The 19,744-nt window shown below is 32.1% G+C and overlaps 4 protein-coding genes across 8 annotated transcripts; 3 read left to right on the forward strand and 1 right to left on the reverse strand.

The window, feature by feature from the left end:
* Window positions 1–2,669: 2,669 nt before the first annotated feature.
* Window positions 2,670–6,656, forward strand: LOC122518126. Its single transcript, XM_043636852.1, is given in 5 exon segments — window positions 2,670–2,693; window positions 2,695–2,841; window positions 5,290–5,483; window positions 5,568–6,138; window positions 6,239–6,656. Coding segments are annotated over 5 exon segments (1,263 nt in total). The 3' UTR covers window positions 6,566–6,656.
* A 276-nt stretch (window positions 6,657–6,932) lies between these two features.
* LOC122518127 (CKLF-like MARVEL transmembrane domain-containing protein 4) lies at window positions 6,933–12,173 on the reverse strand. 4 transcript variants are annotated; one of them, XM_043636855.1, is made up of 5 exons: window positions 12,010–12,173; window positions 9,599–9,749; window positions 9,340–9,513; window positions 8,339–8,437; window positions 6,933–8,231 (listed from the first exon to the last, which is right to left on the reverse strand). In XM_043636855.1, the coding sequence occupies exons 2-5, from the start codon at window positions 9,728–9,730 to the stop codon at window positions 8,097–8,099; spliced, it is 540 nt and encodes a 179-aa protein (XP_043492790.1). In that variant the 5' UTR covers window positions 9,731–9,749; window positions 12,010–12,173; the 3' UTR covers window positions 6,933–8,096. The 4 variants fall into 4 exon arrangements, with proteins under 4 accessions (XP_043492790.1, XP_043492789.1, XP_043492788.1 ...); XM_043636854.1 differs by having other exon boundaries at window positions 11,831–12,172; XM_043636853.1 differs by having other exon boundaries at window positions 11,411–12,172.
* Window positions 12,174–12,376: 203 nt separating this feature from the next.
* LOC122518125 (male-specific lethal 3 homolog) lies at window positions 12,377–15,442 on the forward strand. Of its 2 annotated transcripts, XM_043636851.1 has the most exons (11): window positions 12,377–12,655; window positions 12,752–12,870; window positions 12,929–12,997; window positions 13,072–13,181; window positions 13,348–13,531; window positions 13,670–13,855; window positions 13,956–14,260; window positions 14,343–14,555; window positions 14,623–14,816; window positions 15,066–15,150; window positions 15,218–15,442. In XM_043636851.1, the coding sequence occupies exons 2-11, from the start codon at window positions 12,769–12,771 to the stop codon at window positions 15,303–15,305; spliced, it is 1,536 nt and encodes a 511-aa protein (XP_043492786.1). In that variant the 5' UTR covers window positions 12,377–12,655; window positions 12,752–12,768; the 3' UTR covers window positions 15,306–15,442. The 2 variants fall into 2 exon arrangements, with proteins under 2 accessions (XP_043492786.1, XP_043492785.1); XM_043636850.1 differs by having other exon boundaries at window positions 12,377–12,870.
* Window positions 15,443–16,559: 1,117 nt separating this feature from the next.
* LOC122518228 (major facilitator superfamily domain-containing protein 6) lies at window positions 16,560–19,618 on the forward strand. The gene is made up of 9 exons (XM_043637017.1): window positions 16,560–16,829; window positions 16,901–17,259; window positions 17,317–17,457; window positions 17,547–17,820; window positions 17,911–18,104; window positions 18,210–18,529; window positions 18,590–18,765; window positions 18,849–19,010; window positions 19,093–19,618. The coding sequence occupies exons 1-9, from the start codon at window positions 16,766–16,768 to the stop codon at window positions 19,161–19,163; spliced, it is 1,761 nt and encodes a 586-aa protein (XP_043492952.1). The 5' UTR covers window positions 16,560–16,765; the 3' UTR covers window positions 19,164–19,618.
* The last annotated feature ends 126 nt before the right edge of the window (window positions 19,619–19,744 follow it).

The raw sequence follows: 19,744 nt of genomic DNA on the forward strand, positions 1-19,744 counted from the left end.
AACGTAACGTAATGTTGTAACGCAACGTAACGTAACGTAAAGAATTACCTTTTGAAATTCCTTGTTACGGTTAGAGCAGATAGGTCTGCAACGTAGTCAGACATGAAAAGCATGGATCACGAGAAAACCAGTCGATGGTATGCGGGGAGAGAAGAACAGCTTTGGCTCGAAGGTAAAAGCTGAGATTCAACGCGAACGATAGACTCCAAACGCGATTCGCTCCGATAGACATTCGTACTCATTACCGAGGCCCATGGGGCCCCATAAGAGGCTTAGGAGTCCGAGTTATTCGTTGTAGCAGGTGGCGTCTAGAAACACACCCAACAGATATCCCTGCAATCTATTCGACTCGAACCTTTTTACATCATTTTATTATTTCGATCAAAGAAGAAAAGAAAACAAGAATTCATTGTGACGACATTGTATGTTATAAATAAAATAGACGAACAACAAACAAAAATAGGAATGCACTCTAGCGATGAAAATTTATATTCTCGGAGAGAGAATCGTTGAGAAAAAGAAGAAAAAAAAGAACGAGAAAAATGGATGCAATATTCTCTCTTAAAGGAAAAATGTATGGGGTGGTGCGAATGCAGCAACCGATGCAGTTGGACAGGGAACTGCGACACGTACGAGAAGATAGAGAGAGGGGGGGGGAGGGAGAGAGGAGGGAAAGGAGTTTGATAGTAAGAGAGACGATCACACGACACCGCAGAACCGGTTCCATAGGGGTTTCGCGTAGTGACGGGATTTCGATTCGGTTCATTGCAAGTTTTCAATCAAGTCTTCGACTCTTGGAAAATTCTTCCTTCTAACTTTAGGTAAAATTAATCCAACGATTCCAATCCCTTTATTTTATTCTACAACAAACGTTAGTATAATAAATAATCTTATAGACAAAAATTCTCTCGAAAAAATCGATCTATGCATTCGATAGATCCAACAACATTCAGATTCAAAGTTTGATAGAAATCGAATGAAACAGTTAAATATTTGTTTGTAAACAAAAAAAAAAGAATCAGATAGAATCGTATTCGATCATTTCTTATGCAGTATATCATTAGATTATAATTCATTTATATATAACACGAAATGAGAAGAAGTGATCATAATGATCGAATTTATTTGAAATTTTGGTTACTCCGAAAGTCTGGACGGTACTCGGTCCAATCCGTTTTTCTTGAGAGGTGTCTTGCTTCGATGCACCATCTACTTACTTACCTACCTACCTACCTACCTACCTACCAACCCACCTACCCACCAACCTACCTTCCAACCTACCTGCTTGCCCATTTGCCTTCTCGCTTGCTCTCTCTCTCTCTCTCTCTCTTTTGCTTACTTCTTGGTTGCTTGCTTACTTGGCTGTCTGCTTGCTTGCTTGCTTGCTTGCTTGCTTGCTTGCTTGCTTGCTTGCCTGGCTGCCTGCCTACCTGGCTGAGTTTTACCCGCTCTCACCCGTTTGTACCCACCTATCAACTAGCTTGCCTACCTTCGCGGTCGATTGCCCTGCGAGGATTCCAACTCGCGGAATTCCTCAAGTCGCACATCTTTCTGCATCCTCCGCTTGCATATCGCAAACCATTTCGAATATTTTAACTACACAGTTTACAATTATTATATTTAACCTTTTCTTCCTAATATTTCTTTCAAATCGATTACTTTATAATTCGATTAATCCAGAATTTTTGATATATTTCTATCTCACATTTTGACAAACATTTTTGTAATATTTTATCAATATTAAAGGGCTACATTTTTTTTTATAAATATTATCTATGTTCGAATACTCGAAAACGTAGATAAAACTTTATCGAAATGTTACTCTAAAGTAAAGTAATTAACGAACTTTCATCATAGGTAGAAAAAAAAAGTAAAAACGAGAAAAAAGAAAATAAAATAGTTGAAATAAATCAGCGATATATCAGCAATTTGACTTTCCCTTTCGATTAGAAGCAACATCGAGAGAGAGAGAAAGATAAATAATTCTCGTTCTATAATAATATTCGCATTTTCCGTTGATACAGAGCCCTGTTGCACCTTCATAAAAGTGCATTTACGCATTAATAACGCGAATTGTGAAAGTACAAATTGACTGAAATGCATCTCGGCGGTGGTGTGTTCTGCATTAAGGTCGCGTGAATATATATAAAGACTAGCTTAGGTTGCTAGCTTGCTGCTAGCTTAACGTTGCAAGAGGATCGGCGGAACAGCCTTCTTCGACCCCGGCACTGACCTTGAACGCGAGACTCGAATGGTCTCCCTACTCGTCGTAGACAGGAATCGAAGTCAGCCGGATCGGATCGTTCCTTGTTCTTCTCTCTTTCTCTTATAACAGTCAACGGAGGATGCTGCACTTTCGTTTCTTAACAACTACTACCATAGTTGGAGGAGAAATTAATAAGGAAAATTCGAATGAGAACGATTAATCATATCTTGCACAAATATGATTTAATTAATAATAATAATAATAATAATAATCTGATGATTTATTCGATCAATCATTATGAAAACAAAATGAACAAAAAACAAAATGAAGATGAGAAAGGATGGTGGTTTCCATAGGAAAGTTGTAAACGTACTATAGAATATTATAATGATTCTCTCTGACCGTGCTGCACACTACACATGTTGTCACAAGTAAGAACGATAGCAACAATTTCTGTTACCTGATGGAAAGTTGGCCTACGTTAGCCGTACCGTAGGAATTTAAAGGGGGATATAAGTATAAGAACGCGGAGACGGGGAGTCGTTCGCGGTAGTGTCAAGCATAAACGCACCGGCACCACACCCAGTGTGCCCACCATTGCGAAACAAGACACGACCATGCGCGTCGCGGTGATCGTGAGTACCTGTAATATCGTTATATTATTTATAATTCATATTTTTGTTTACACATTTGAAAGAAGCAACAACAAGAACAACAACAAAATTGCCAATTCAAAAATGGGGGTGTCCGTTTGCAAATCGTAATTATCTTTTGGTGTCCCCCTTCGATACGATGCTTCACGCCATCTTGGATTTTTTCTTTTCTTTTCTTTTCTTCTTTTGTTTTTTCTTTGGGGTGGTTTTCTCTACCCAATCTTTCCCCCCCTCTTCTTTACGTTAATATAGTTCTTCATAATCGGTGCACAATAAGTTCCCGAAGATATTCCCAAAACTCTCGAAGGAAAAATTTCATCCAGAATTATGTGAATATTTATATGGACGTTGTGTTTTTATCGAGGTTTGATTGATTCGTGAAAAATTCATGTCACGTCACTTTTCTAACATTTTAACGAAGGACACCTTTTTTTCCTTTTCATATTTCAAACTCCGACTCGTTTAACGAACAAGTGGAGCCCTCTCTTCGACCCTTTCGTCCTACCACAACCCTACTCGACTAATTCAAATATTCGTACAATTTTTATAATCTATACTTCATATTTTTATCCTAATTTGTTCAACCTGTATACGTTAGTCCTTCTTTTTCAATTACTGCAACAAGAGAAATATCTTAGTTTTTTATTTTTCAATTCTATAACTTCGATGATGATCTGTGTGTCGGTTTTATGATTTATTAGTTGAACATATTTCGATACAAATATGACGTCTTATGGTTCCGCCATTTTGTATGGTCTCATTACGTAACGGTAGATCAAATTACTCGCATACGTTATCGATGATATATAAAGTTCTTACAAGAATTAAATCATAGATTTATAAGAAAATTATATCTAATTGTTGATCATTCTATTATAATTTAACATATATGAGAATGAAAGGGGAAAAAAAGAGTAACTGGACATGAGAATATAACCAAAAAATCGTAAGAAAATCAGCCAATAAGAAATGTACGTGATCGAATACTTTCGGCCAATAGGTGAACGAAAATTTATGAATGCCGAAGTGAAAGCGTTCGTTTAAGAAAGTCGTTAGCAGAATATATATATATTTTTTTTTTTTTATTATTGATGTTATTACAAAAACTACGACCATAATTGGAACGTTATGGAAAATCCGGAAATTGATGAAAAAAAAATTCTTCCTTTCGTGATTGTTATTATTGTTAAGAGAAATTTAGCAACTTATGTTCTACGTTTTGATGTAATAGTACGTGACTTAAATTCGAAGAACCGATTATTTCTTTTCACGAAACTGAACGAAACCTTTCTCCACTTAATTTTCCATGCTTCCCTCGTCGAGCTCTATTTATCGGTTCTACTAACATAAATCACGATGCGTACTTTCTTCATTTTCATCATCATTTAACATTCGAAACGTTAATTTATCTTTTCTAAAGATAAACACGTGCGTGTTTATAATATTTATTTGTTAAATCAATAATTAAAATAAAAATTTCGATACGCGTCAATCTCACTCGAGGACTAAAAAATATGATCATTTACGTAAAATCAAATTTAATATGAAATTTCTCTTCGAATTTCAAACAAAAAATTCGATCGATTAGGTTGATATGATAAATATTAAAGTAATAGATTATATTTTCTCTCAAAGCTCTATTGCATATTTTTATCAATCGAACGTGTTTGTGATTATGTAAGACAATCATTTATGTGCACAAATGTTTGATATTAGATAATTATCAAAAAAAAAAAAAGAAAAAGAAAGAACAAATAACCTTGCAATGAGCATAATCGATGAGATAAGAATAACTTAAAAGTAAGATTGGGTATTCAGAAGTTATACGAGAAAGTGTAATGTAACAAAAGTGAGAAATAAACAGTATCACGAAAGAAAAGAGAAAGTGATTCCGATTGGTGGGCCAGAGACATTAATGCTGTCATGTAACAGACACATATGCGTGTGTCGCGTGCATTCTCTTTTATACACACGGTTATAGGCATTACCGTTTTAATCGACTGACATTTAAGTCGATCGTACACACGCGTAAAATACTTTCGAACTTCCCGTATAAAACAACATTGAGGAGAAAACTCGTTGAGATAGAGGAATCGAACGGGAAAACTTTTCGAGTAGAAAAAGATAAAGAAAAAGAAAAATAATAATAAATCAACTTCAACGCGCGGGGGGAAAAAAAATGACGAATAAAAAATATAAAAGTTTCTTTGAAAGTACGAGTAGTATTTTTCTTAACATTCAATTAGTATCGCGTGCAAGAGTTGATGCATACCGCAAACTAGATTAACTCGTAATTGAATTCTACCTTTTAATGACTAGAAATTATTTACTAAAAAAAAATAAAAAGAGATAAGTAAAAGAAGAAGAAGAAGGAGAAAGAGGAGAGGAAATAAACAAATATTCATTGAATTTATTATAATTTTGATTTAGTTATTGGCGTGCGTCGTTGGACTCGCTACGACACAGTTTACGGATGGAGGAGTTGGTGGTAACCCGCAAAGAGGCCAATTTCCACCTGCAGCTATTCGATCTGCTCGATACCAGAGGTTACCGATAGCACGACCAAGTGCACCTTCGCAATCAGTATTTGTTAATCAACGATTACGTCGTCCAATTACGTTCAGGTATACTTAATCTTAATTTGTATCATTGATAAATAACTGAAAGATAAAACAATGAATTCATTTTAATTGATTGTGTCTTCTCAGATCGAGAGGAGGCGAGGATGGTCAAACAACGGCATCGTTTCCAGCAGTGAGACTCAGTAAACCAGCAGGGGTACCAGCAACCGCGTCATCCCCGAATTATCCTCAGCAGATAAAACCAGTGAAAGAGGACAGCGAAGAAGATGAACGTTCGCGCGAAGGATTCCGTGATCCTCGCGAACGCGAGGAAGATCGTAGCTTTGAACCGGACGAGGATGAGGAAGAAATTAGCGAGGAAAATGTTTCCAGACCGATCGGTAATACAGGTTCGAGTGATTCGCAAAGACAATCCAGTGGACCATCGGCAACGCAACAACAACAATCGTCTGGTCCAGGACAATATCGTCCTTCTTACCAAGCGGCATCTGTTCCGGTATCACCGACAGGTAGAGGAGGTGCATTAGCCCAACAAGCACCTCCCGTTCAATATCGGACGACGCCAAAACCAACGAAACCAAGAAAGCAACCGATCGTTGAGGAATCACCATTTAGGGATCAAATAAGAGGATCTCCACCTAAACCTTCTAAGCCTACACAGATTTATGATAATCGTGGAAAGAAACCGGTAGCACAGGTGAATCCTAATGAATTGTTCTGTACATGTTGAATACACAGTACAGTCCTGTTGAATTGTTCTTTACATTAATTGTATATTTTTGTTTTTCTACGCACAGATAATAAGAAGATATCGTAACGATAATGCCGATGGTTCGATCACCTGGGGCTTCGAGAACGATGACGGTTCATACAAAGAAGAAATCATTGGTACAGATTGCATAACTCGTGGCAAATATGGATACGTTGATCCCGATGGTCTTAGACGTGAGTATACTTACGAGACTGGAATTAAATGCGACGAGGAACAAAAAGAGGAAGAAGAAGAAAATGGATTCGTTGATTATCAAGAAAACAAATTAGTTTTACCATCGGGTAAAACATTTGATCTTTCGAATATGGGTAAGAAACAATCGCGTCGTCCACGACCCACGTACGGACACTGATAATCCAGATTATTATAATCCACGTTTATTTAGGTCACAGTAAGAATAGCTAACGGAGAGAGACATATAAATTTGATAAAAGTTCAATCCAATATTTCTAGAAATAGAAACACTTTTAAATACTTCATTCAATTTCTTAAGAAAATTACATTATCGACAGTTCTACGAAAATTCCATGTTCCGATTCTAGAAATAATTTGTTCTATATATTCTTATATATATATACATTTAAACACAGAAGCACATACAATTGTGGAAGGAAAAGTTGTAGGAGAAATTGTGGTAGGAAAAGAAACGTCAAATATACGCGTAGTTAATATTTATCATTTTTTTTTTCTTTTTTTTTTGTAGATTGAAGAAAGTTAGATCATCTGCTTTCGATTTTTATTTTTTATCAATCCCACGTCCCCCACCTTTCCCCAAACTCTGCCATGCACGCATTCACGTCGGCGAATGATTAATAAATTAGTTATTTAGTTTGATATATCTACGACCTGTATATTTATACATATTGATGTACCTGTATATCGAGTCGATCGAATAAAAAATAATAAAAATATCATTTACAACATGAACATTGTATATGCGAGACAATTCGCATATATTCGTGTCACTTTTGAAACGTTTTAATAATTTACTCGTGTATAACGATTATATATATATATATATATTATATAATATTATATCATATATTATTATTGGGATTATTTGGTCAACGTGTTGTTTTAATATTATCTTCATACGATTCTTAACAGGTAAATACTTATTACAAAGCGTTGGTATATTCGAAAGAAAATAGAAAAATAGAAAGAAAAATAAAAAACGATAAATGTTATTTAAAATAATGCATGTTTTTGACGAATCCAAACGATGACTCATCGAGATTCCATTCCGATATGATGCATCGTGAAGCAACATTCAATTAATGGTTGACCTCATATGTTTAACATTTAACGAGATACAAGAAACTAATGTGCAATATACTGAGTGAGATAAAAGTTTCTTTGGAATAACTCGAAGACAAATTACGCGTCATTTACTTTTGTTATATAATTATATATTTGCATTGGTTCATAGAAATTGTTCGAATTGGTATCTAATACAATTCCCATAGTAACCCCCCCCCCTTCAAAATCTATATTATTAATATCAATTGTTCGTACAAATATAAATCACGTTTGACTCGTATAAATGAATCTCCGAATAAAGGAACTTTTATCTTACTCTTTATATTTTTTGTTATATTATATTATATTATATATACGTAAAACACTGCCAACAGCACTAAAAAACATATATATATATATATTTATAAAATTCAAAAAAGTCTTTAAATGAGTATAATGGATATGTATTAGTTTGTACGATATAAATACATAAAATGATCACACGTGAATGATCATATACGAATGATGATTAATTCGATAGATCTTCCTACGATAATTGGTAATCATCCGATTTTATATTCCCTCGTTTTCGTCATCGATTTTTATAGGCATGTCGTATATTTGAAACAAATACCTAGACAAATTTAATACGCGGGACTGGTAACAGTTGACACTTGTTTTGGCATATGCTGACCCTGAGCCAATGCTCCGCTTCTAACTGCAGTAAACTTTAACCATGCGTCGTAACCATAAGCTACCATGGCACAAAAACCGAAGAACTGTAAAAAAAAAAAAAGAAAAAGAAATAGAAAGACGGAAAAACAATTTGTAAATTTTTAATAAATTTTTTTTCTGTCTATTTATTATTAAATGTAAATGTTCTCACCGCTGCAACGGCGAATGATTCGGAAACTCGGCCATAATCGGCCGCCAAGGAAGCAGCAAGAAGATAAAATATCGTCCAAATCGAACAGAATATGAGTTCCTGTGAAGACAAACGTTTGCGATTAAAAAAGACAACGAAAGAAATGAAAAGAAACGAATGTTATTTGAAAATATTTCTCGTGGGAAGAAAAAGAGGTCGTCGACCTTTTCCTAACGAGCAATTAGAAGTTAAATAGCATAACGGTTAAATAAGAAAACATAGTTGTTCTTTCATTTCTTTTCTTATAATAATTATATACTTCTATAAATACGCTAAACTTTCCAACGAGCTTTCACTTGAGAGATCACTTTAAGAAAGAGTAAGAGAGAAGGAAAGAAAATAAAAAAAAAAAACAAAAAATATGTTTGCGTGGGTCTACACAAATGATAGAAGTGAAACTCTTATTTATCATATAGAAAATAATCAATTGATTCGATATATACGATCGGTATACTTTAATAAATTGATTAATACATTATAATATAATACGAATATTAAATAATTTTAAATGAGATATTTTATTAGATAAAGTATATCAATAGATATGTAATTGTTTCAAACAAATTTACTTTTAATATTATTTTTTCTTTAATAGATATTTTTTTAATTAATTCTGATACATCCATTCCAACTAACACTAGAAACCGTGATTTTTATTTCTTATTCTTTCTTTCCCTCTCTCTTTTCATCTCGTTTCATAAAATGTTATCATAAAATGAATGTCTTTAATACGTATATATTAGATGCATAAAAATGATTCAACGTTTTACATGAAATATTATTTTGATAACATCATAAAAAGAAGGGGGTTCGATAATCCAAACGTTTTGATACGAGTTCGTTTTAATGAGACAATGATAACGAAAAGATAACGCATTTTTTTTGTGTGTACGTTGTTTTCTTTTTCTTCTCGTTCCTTTTTTACGAGCTAAATAAACGAAATTTGATTAAAAATATCTTACGATTTTCAACCATGGAATTTTGGAGAACTTCTCAACGATGTGAAATAAATAAAGAACGAGTAGTACACCGGTGAACCAAAAACCACCCATGGCCACTGTATTGAACCATCCTCCTCGACTATGGCTACTGTAAATCGACACGGTGATGCATATGAATCCCAAGAAATTTAATATCTGAAAAAGAGGAAACGTTATTATAAATGGGCGGAATGATTTCATTCCAACTGTTTTAACGCGTAGGCGTGCGTTGCATACTTACCACTTGTACAATTTTTAGAATACCAGACAATGTTCTCATATAAGATGGGTCGAATCGTACATTTGGTTGAATGGTGGTCGTCGTAGTGGTGACGGTTGTTGTCGTATGTTGCCCAGGAAATCCTTGATCCATTTTTCTTTATTATTAATATCTAATTAAGAAAGAAAATCATTGAAAGATCTCGGAATTTGTATGGTCAGACGAAAGATATGACAAATTTTTGCATAAATATCTTCATTTTTTAGAAACAAAAAAAAATAAACATTTTAACATAAGAATAAGATATACCCCCCAAGGGGGTGGCAACTATTTCGCGACCATCCCTCTCTCAAATAATACAAATAATAGTGATTGTTTATACATAATCTTGTTGTATAAACAATCAATAGTGGGGGTGGCCACCAACTTGTGGTCACTCTCACGAAAATACCAAATGAATATGAGAAAACACCGCCCCGATTGATTACGTCTGCTGCTATCATGCGGGCGTAAAAGGCGTGAACGCGTTTGCGTCGTTGAGATAAGGTAAAAGGATTAACGATAGAATTTATCTGATGATACTCCCGAAATAATTAAATACTATTTAAAAAAAATAAAGATATATAAATATATAAATCAAATGAAAGAAAGAAATATAAGAACGAAAAGTAGAATTCTTAAAAAGTCGCCCATTACCTTTCGGTTTGTTATCCAATCGTATTATCGATAAATCTCGCGCCAATTTCAACCAATCACGATTTCCAATTAATATTTGTTGTCATTAGTTATGAATCAAATGAACACTCTCTTACCAATTGTTTTTTAACAAGATTATGTTTTTATTTGTTAATCTTTGCGCTAAATAGGTCAATGAATTTAATTATTTAAAAAATATATTACAAGATTAAATCGTGTAATTCAAAAATAAACTATTGTGGGTGTGATCTATGAATCGCATTATTGAAAGATTACCGTAATCTAACACACTTTGTGCATACGTACGTATGCACTCACGTATAAAATAGCGCATGCACATAATATGCACATAAATGATCCGAGCATGCGTATGAAACGATGATAATAAAGTGTATCTAAATATATTCGTTTAAAAGTACGATTAACGATCTTCGATCGATCATCAAAGTGCAGTCATCAAAATTCGTCTTCTAACGTAATGGTAATATCAGGAATAACTAGAAGAACCATTGGAAGTGAAGTATTACGGTGATCGTTAAACTCGTCAGCTATAAATTGGCTCTAATAAGTCATTTCGTAATACTATTGTAAAAGATCGTAACACTTTCGCACGCATAACACCCACGCACACCTAAAGAATTAACTATGAAACCAAGCGCGTTATCTCAGCGAATTGTCACGCAAGCAATTTTTTAGCACCATTGTCGGATGACGCCAAGAGACGGGTATAATTATGTTAATAATGAAAAATACTCTACCAAACGAAAAAGCGACCGTCGGTGTCGTTTAATAAAAAAATCACAGTCTATTATTTTTATAAACGGTGTACCTAAAAAAAAAAAAAACAAGATTCAATACGAATGGTCAGCATTGTACTACGTAAAACAATAAACGTATTGATATTTTTATTCCAATTGAAAAATAACAATCGATTATCGATTATACGCAACTGCAATACATTCATACAAGATACATCGAAAAGTTATCATGCGTAACACGTGAGCCACTATTAAAACCGAAGTAAGAATCAGCAGACGAAAATACACCTATAACCCTACCACCATTTGCAACCATACGACGACGACTACGACGACGACCGTTAAAATAGGTCAACGCTTTCGAATAGAATAAACTCACCTACAATGCGATTCAAAAATCGCTCCTTTCTTCTTTTCCTCCTTCCTTCCTTCTTTCCCCTATTCCAAAATCACGCGCAATTTTTTTCTCTTTTTTATTCCACGTCGATAATAATAAGAATGATGATGATGATGATGATGATAATGATAATAACGATGACACCATTCGTCTTTATGTTTTCTTCTTTTTCTTTTTCTTTTCTTTCGTCGTCAACTACGATATGAAAGTTACTTTACAACACCACCAATGGATTCACTAACAACGTACTTTTCTCGCAACTACCTGTTTGCTCGGCGCAAATCTATCAACGATCTATTAAATAATTCCAAATAATCCCACTGGCCCCAACGATTAATTCATCGATAAATATTTTCGAGAGCAATTTTTCATGCGATTCAATCAAACACCTTATATATTCACCTTCTGTTTCTCTTTCGACGTTAACTAACTTGATCGTATACAGTGTACAAATTCGTCATACACATACACACACACACGTACGCATGATTATACCTAAAGCAAACTTGTATAGCGTCGCGTTATATTTTCGAGTCTATCGTATTTTCTTTTACTATTTCTTTCTTTCTAATGCAACCTACCTATTTATATAAATACGCACCACTACTACGCGATGACGCGACTAACGAGTTCACAAACGCGCCGAAGAGCGCCAGGATACCTTTACCCCCACTTATTTGCTCTCCTGCACCCACATTGAAACTTAACAAAACAAAAATTTAATCGCGACGACACGAAAAAACACTCGATTTTCTTATAAATCTATTTTATATTCTTCGTTTTATTTCTTTAACGCGTATTTTTTAAATTTTATTACTGTACGATATAAGTATATTCATAAATTTGATCAATTTATGTTACGCGTTCGAGATTAATCGATATCGATTGTACTCTTCCTATATCGAAACTCGAACTATGCACTTACTACTGCGCATGCGTTGCAAGCATCTGCTTCGATCAATAGCCGCGAGATGACACTAGTTTTTTACTTATGTCAGACGCTATACGGTGTGCTTTTATTCAAATGGCGATTAAAGTTAGGTTATATTAGTGCATTTATAACAATTATTAATTATCCGTCAACAATTATTTAATCGTATTAAAAAATACGAATGTAAAATATTCACGTTTAATCGTTAACCTACAAATTAGTTATTATTATTATTTATTGATGCGAGTAATTCCTTTTTTAAGGATATGTCAAAATTTTTAACAATGGAACAAAACGTACGTTGAATTGTTTTTCGAATAAATCAATAGATTATATTTAAAGGAGTAGACTAACGCGATATTGATTTGTTTAATTATAATCTTTATAATCAGACCGAACGTATAAAATAATGGTTTCTACACGTGGACCTAAATTTAAATTCTGTGATGGTGAAAAAGTGCTTTGTTATGAGCCTGATCCCACGAAAGCTAAAGTGTTGTATGATTCTAAGGTAGGAAAATTCTTATTCGAACATATTCAATATTTAATTCCTATATAATTATTTATAGGTCTTAGATGTTATTATTAACAAAGATCAACGTGGAAGAAAAGCCGTAGAATATTTGATACACTTTCAAGTGAGAGACTTACAATGTTTATTTGAATATTGCTTGTATTTTGTTACGTCTTAAAATGTCTCTTTCTTATTCAGGGATGGAACTCATCATGGGATCGTTGTGTAACAGAAGAATATGTTCTAAAAGACACCGAAGAGAATCGACAACTTCAGAGAGACCTTGCGCAGAAAGCACAACTTCAACTGTATATATATATCCTACTAAATCAAACTATTCAATATTTTTTTTCTACTTTATTAATATTTATCATTAATATTATTTATGTAGATCTGAAATGTAATTGTAAACTTTTTCAAGAACTCTATTACACTCTTCAAAATTTATTCAAAAAATTCATCTATCTGAATAAGGGGAGCCTACTTATATCGCCGAGAACGTAAGAAAAGAAGTCACAAATTATCAGATCGTCTAAACGAATCAGAAAATCAGGAACCACGGAGGAGAGCGAGAAGCGGTGGCAGTAGAGCTACTTCTGCTACTACTGGATCTTCTGAAGATGGTAGTTCAGGACAACAGGCTGATTACGACACAGAAGTATTATTTTTTTATTTACAATAATTTTGTTTAATTTCTTGCGCTATGATTTAAAATACTGAGCTATGTGTCTTATACATTGTTATTGTGCAAGGGTTTAAAACTGAGAAATTCATCTTGTATGTCTTTCATTCGCAGGAAGTTATTACAGAAGAAGATAGCGAAAGTAGTTCAGATTACGTTGGTGAAAGTAGTGATGATGAAGGCAGTGGTGGTGGAAGTCAATCTGGTGCGAGCGTTAAGCCAGGAGTTGATCTTGATATAGGTACCACCCTGAAAAGAATTTTGGATTTAGATCATGATTTAATTACTAGTAAAAACAAGGTGATACCTTCGCATTATGTATCCTCTTGCATGTACATATGTATAAATATTTTTCAATTATAACTATTATTTTTAAAATTTCTTTGAACATCTATTTCAGTTAGCTGTATTACCTGCGCAACCAACAGTTTCGAGCATTCTAGAGTCATGGGTGCAACATTTTACTACAACACAATTAACAAACATTCCAGACAAACCGCAACGAAATAAAACTAATAATTCCATAGAAAAAACAATAAATGAAGTTAACATATGCAGAGAAATAGCAGATGGATTGCGTATATACTTTGACTTCACTTTACATGATCTTTTATTATACAGACAAGAAAGAGAACAGTACTGTACATTAAAATCTTCATTTTTATACGCGGAACAGGTGCAAATAATAAAAGAAGAAACGATCGAGTAAGTAGTAGAAACAAAATTGTTGTAGCACATTTATGGTAGCGAAAATTTATAGATTTTTATATTTGATATTATTGATAAGACATACAGATATTTCGATCAAAGAAGAATTCGAAGATACAGAATATGCTCATTTACCACCATTTCAAGAACACGAACAAGACATAGAATCTACTTCCAAAAATACTATTAATTCTAAGCGAAGATTAAGATCGTACAGATTTGGTTCTGTCGATGAAAATAGACAATTGCGTTCTTTCGACGATGTTAAAACTGATCCAGGAAATTTATCGAGGTATTTTTTTTCGTTAGTGCATTTAAACGAATATAAAACTTAATCGATAATAAATCGTATTCAATAGCATAGCAAGTACAAGCTCCAGATGTTCTAGTCCACGCGGTGTAACACTGAGAATGCCTGTTATTCCCTCTGCCCAAATAAACGCTTTACTACAACAGTCGAATAAATGGAGATTGATACCGGATTCTTCGACGTGTAGTAATACTCCAAATCCTTCTACTTATTACGGCGCTATTCATCTTACACGACTATTTGGTAGGTTTATTTGTTTAAGGGATAAAAGTCATTTATCACAAAAATAGAAGTAGATATTTAACACTTCGCACTATTGCAATATAATACTCTTAATATGTTTTACTGATTAAATATAAAGAACAAGTCTCCTACTCGTTGTGAATCTTATAGACTAAACATAAGAAGCATGAAATATAGCACTTAATATGGCTACGTTAAATCAATGCGTATGAGACAATTAATTTACTTTTTTATTTTCTTTTATTTCAGTGATATTACCCGATTTGTTGCAATCCACTGAAATTTCAAATAAAAAATTAAAACTTCTAATGAAATATTTAGATATGTTTCTCAGGTAAAGAAAAAATTATTTGAATGATTAATAATATTAAACGATGAAGATGATATACGTTTATTTACAGTTACTTGGAAATGCATAGAGAATGGTTTGGGGAGCAATTTTATATGCAAGTAGATAACCAATCAATGATACAAGCGAGCAGCTCGTGACATAGATAAAAATTCGGTATAATACATTGACATTTAATCTAATATGAAACTATGAGACATACCATCAACTTATATATGTTTGTATATGTTATATCAAAGGATATAAATTCCAAATAAATAATTTTTGTGATATAATATACTATGACATATATATATATATATTCTTTAATAGTATTAAATAATTATAAATATAATAATAATATTAAACTATAGAAATATAAGAAAAATAATAATCAATGAATCTCAAATGGAATTGTAAATAAATTTCTATTCTAATTACATGTAATGTATCTTAATTAGAAAACTGTAAGAAAATTAATAGATTATAAAAGATAATGTTCGAATATTATTCTACTATGTGATAGCAGCAGAGTATAATAAGCCTCGTTATCTAATTGTACATTAATCGTACAATTTTTTTAAAATGTACTTTATAAAAATAATCACATGTATTTTATTTAGTTTTTCTTAGCTTGCTACTATAAGTAAAGAAATGTATATAAATTAATAATAGAAATATGCGTGTTACTATAAACAAACAATTATAATTGAAGTGCATAAAAATGTTTTCATAAAAAAAGAATTTTAATTGAATAAATATTTGAAACATACTTAATGTAGATAACAATTATAATCGTGGATCGTTAAATTGTTTGTCATAAGAGCATGCATTTAATTAATCCCTTTGCTAATTAAAAGTGCTAATAAAGTAATTATCAAATGATATAAAACAGATCATATATATATATATAAAAATACGAATAGTAACGACACTAGCGCACCTATGATGAATAACTGGTTTGTTAGTTGAGATTGCTTTTCTATATGTGATTGTTCTCCCCAAGATTGTAATATCATCATTTTTGCACTTTTATCAAGATCATCTTACAATTTAACATTTGGACAGTCTAAAGTTGAATTCTTGATATCGGAGACGAGTTATTTTCTTTCATTCGTGTAATCGCAACTATTCATTTTTTTTCTTTTTAATATTTTTTTGAACACACAAAAGATTTATCTTTTATATTTCTTCTTATTTATATTAATTTAATCTAAAGTAAAAAGGTGATAGAGTTAATTAAAAATTATCGTCTAAAAGTGAATTGATATTTTGTCAATACAAATTGGATATTAATATTCTAAAAATTACTTTACAATGAGGAAACTTTTATATATAGAGAATATATAGAATTAAAAAAAGTAGAGTTCATATATTTTTATAATAAATAATCTTAAAAATCTATTTTATTTAAGAAGATAATTAATTATCTTATTGACACTTAATTTTGTAACATCTTGATAATCAACGTTGCTAAAATTACTGATATAATTTTTTTAATTTTATTTTTTATTTACATTAGTTAATCATGCACTGCATTTGACGTGATTGTTTATTTTCAAATTATTAGTTTGACTAGATATTTGTATTCAAATTAGAACATTAATTATATTTTGACACAATGCTGGACAACGTAGACAAAAGTCTTCTTCCTATTAAAGCGCATTATTTCTTTTTTAATGCCGGTAAATATCAATGTTAAATTAATAACAAAGTTAGTTTAAATTTTAATGAAATATTTTCTTTTTTATTTCAGCTACTGGTCCCATAGTGCCATTTTTACCAACGATAGCGAAGCAATTAGGTTTTTCAAGCAGTTTGGTCGGCACAATTTATACAGTATTACCCATATCCGGTTTGGTCGCAAAACCGTTGTTTGGAGGATTAGCTGATAAATTTAATCTTCCTAAAACTTTCTTTTTACTATTTCAAGTATTGCTTATCATAAGCCTTTTCTCCATTCATTTTATACCTCAGTCAGATACGAGTACAAATATTACTTTTACTTGCGAAGGAGATTTATTTTTAGAAGTACGTTCTAAGAAAGGATTTTCTGAAGAAGTATTACTCTCTGTAATATCAGCCACGGAAACTATCAATAATCCTACATGCCAGGTATTGTTATCTTATAATATATATATAATTAAAATCTTTATAATATTTTGTTTTTAGTTATCTTGTGAAGCTTCTCAAAGAGCTTATGAAGAATTGTGCCTATGGAATCCGAAGTACTGCATTACAAACGATTCTAATATTTTTTCAAATGAAAAGTTTGATTTTGTAGCAACAATTAACATGTACAAAGATTTACCTGTAAGTCAATTACATTATATAAAATATTATTATTTTTGAGAAAGTTTATTATTCATTATTTTGATAAATTTTATATTTTTTTTTTTTAGGAAAAACACTATACGAGTCTAAGAGTTTCTAACATAACTTTTTCCAATGGAATTACGCATGTACCAGCTTGTAAAAAGTTATTAACAACTTCGTGTCTCGCTACTTGTCATCATCCAGCCTTAAATGAATTATTACGTGAATCTGACAACTATAATGAGCATACAACACCTTCGACGCATCAATTTCATTTATTTTTATGGGCTGCTACAGCGAGTTGGGTTTGCATGGCAGTTATTGTTAGCATAGCTGATTCTATTTCTTTCAATTTACTTGGTTTGTGTTACTTCTATTAGTTATAATTTCTTTTTACAAAAAATTAAATATTATTGTTGAGATATAATGATACAATAATATATATTTTAGGAAATGAGAGAAGAAGTGATTATGGTAAACAAAGGATGTGGGGCAGCATTGGATTTGGAATTTTTGGTATAGCAGCAGGATACTTGGTAGATATTTTTAGTGAAGGAGAATTTCAAAAGGATTATACATGTATATTTTTTATGATGTTGATCTTTATGATTCTTGATATTATGGTGTCGTCTACACTGAGAAAGGTGTGTTCGAAGTAATATGGGTTGATATTATAAAAGCACAACTCTGCTTACTTATCAAAAGAATCCAAAATTGGCAGGTAATGGGAGCAAGCAGTATCATTACAGAAAAATCCTGAATGTTCTGATGAACCATCGATGCTGAAGGAGTTGCTAACTGTCGCTAAAGAGCCTAATGTGTGGATATTTGGATGGTGGTGCATAGGTGCTGGAATGTGCACAGGAGTAGTATGGAACTTTCTATTTTGGCATACTGAAAATTTAGCTACAATCTCGCAAATTAAATGGCTTAAAACATTACAAGGTCTATTGACTGGTATACAATGTTTCTTAGCAGAATTGCCGTTTAATTTCTTGTCTGGAAGTATTTTGAAAAAATTTGGCCATATAAATGTTATGAGTCTTGTATTACTCATTTATGCAATAAGGTAAGCTCAATAAGAGATTTATATAAGATATATAAATCAGTAATAAGAGATTTCTTTAAGGTTTATGGCATACAGCGTAATATCAAATCCATGGTTATTTTTACCTTTGGAAATATTTCATGGTCCGTCATTTGGTCTCTGTTGGCCAACAATGGTATCCTATGGTGACAAAGTAACTCCTCCTGGTACTCAAGCTACTATACAAGGCTTAATTGGTGCTATTTTTGAAGGAATTGGTTAGTTCAAATTTCCTTGTATTATATAAGTCAAATGCAATGTATTAACAATGTTAGTTTTACTATGTAAATTATAATTTTAGGTGCATCAAGTGGTACTTTATTGTGTGGATGGATAATGGACGTATACGGAGGTGTTATAACATTTAGAGTATTTTCAGTGGGTGCTCTTGTATGGCTAAGTATTTTCTGGCTCATGCAATTAATATTACGCAAAATGTATTCTTCACAACGATGTCATAATCGTGAGTAAGGATATTTTATAATATGCCTTAATCGTTACATCAAAATATGGTATTTTAAACTTTTCACTTTTAATTATTCCAGATCTAGTTAGCTATGCTAATCCAGATGATGCGATTTTAATGACTGTTAGCCAAGAATTACAAAGATATTAAAATAAGCAGAGATTAATCGTTTGAGTCCTAAGCTGCCCAATTACACTGTTCAAATTTTTTTGCATTTGTCAAGACAATTTTTTCTACAAACCATTGGGACTTAAACGATTAATACAAATTTAATCTAATCATACTTATTTTTCTATTGTAGTGTGCGTAGAAGGGTAACATAAGAGATTATTCATTCAACAGAATACGGGGCTTTACGTTCAAGTTGATCTTGATTGGTTTCAAAATATGTACTTAAAAATATTTAAAATATGCATTGACATCTGTGATGTTAATGAATATACAAATCCCACTGTTCGTATTTAATTTTTCAATGAGATATACTTATATTATTGACAAAATCTATAAGTACCAACATTATAGTACAATCAATTACAGTATATGCTTTAAGATGAGTGTAAATTTTATTATATAATAAAAGATCATATTATGATCATATAAATAATTTATTTAATTTTTTATATCTTTAGGTGGAATTCAAATATAATTGAAATATATACTCAGTAAATTGATTGAACATTTGTTAATACTTACGTTTAAAAATAATAGGCAATTAGTAAGTTGAAATGAAT

This window comes from Polistes fuscatus, unplaced genomic scaffold (assembly GCF_010416935.1).
Source record: "Polistes fuscatus isolate 324 unplaced genomic scaffold, CU_Pfus_HIC Scaffold23, whole genome shotgun sequence".
NCBI lineage: Eukaryota > Metazoa > Arthropoda > Insecta > Hymenoptera > Vespidae > Polistes > Polistes fuscatus.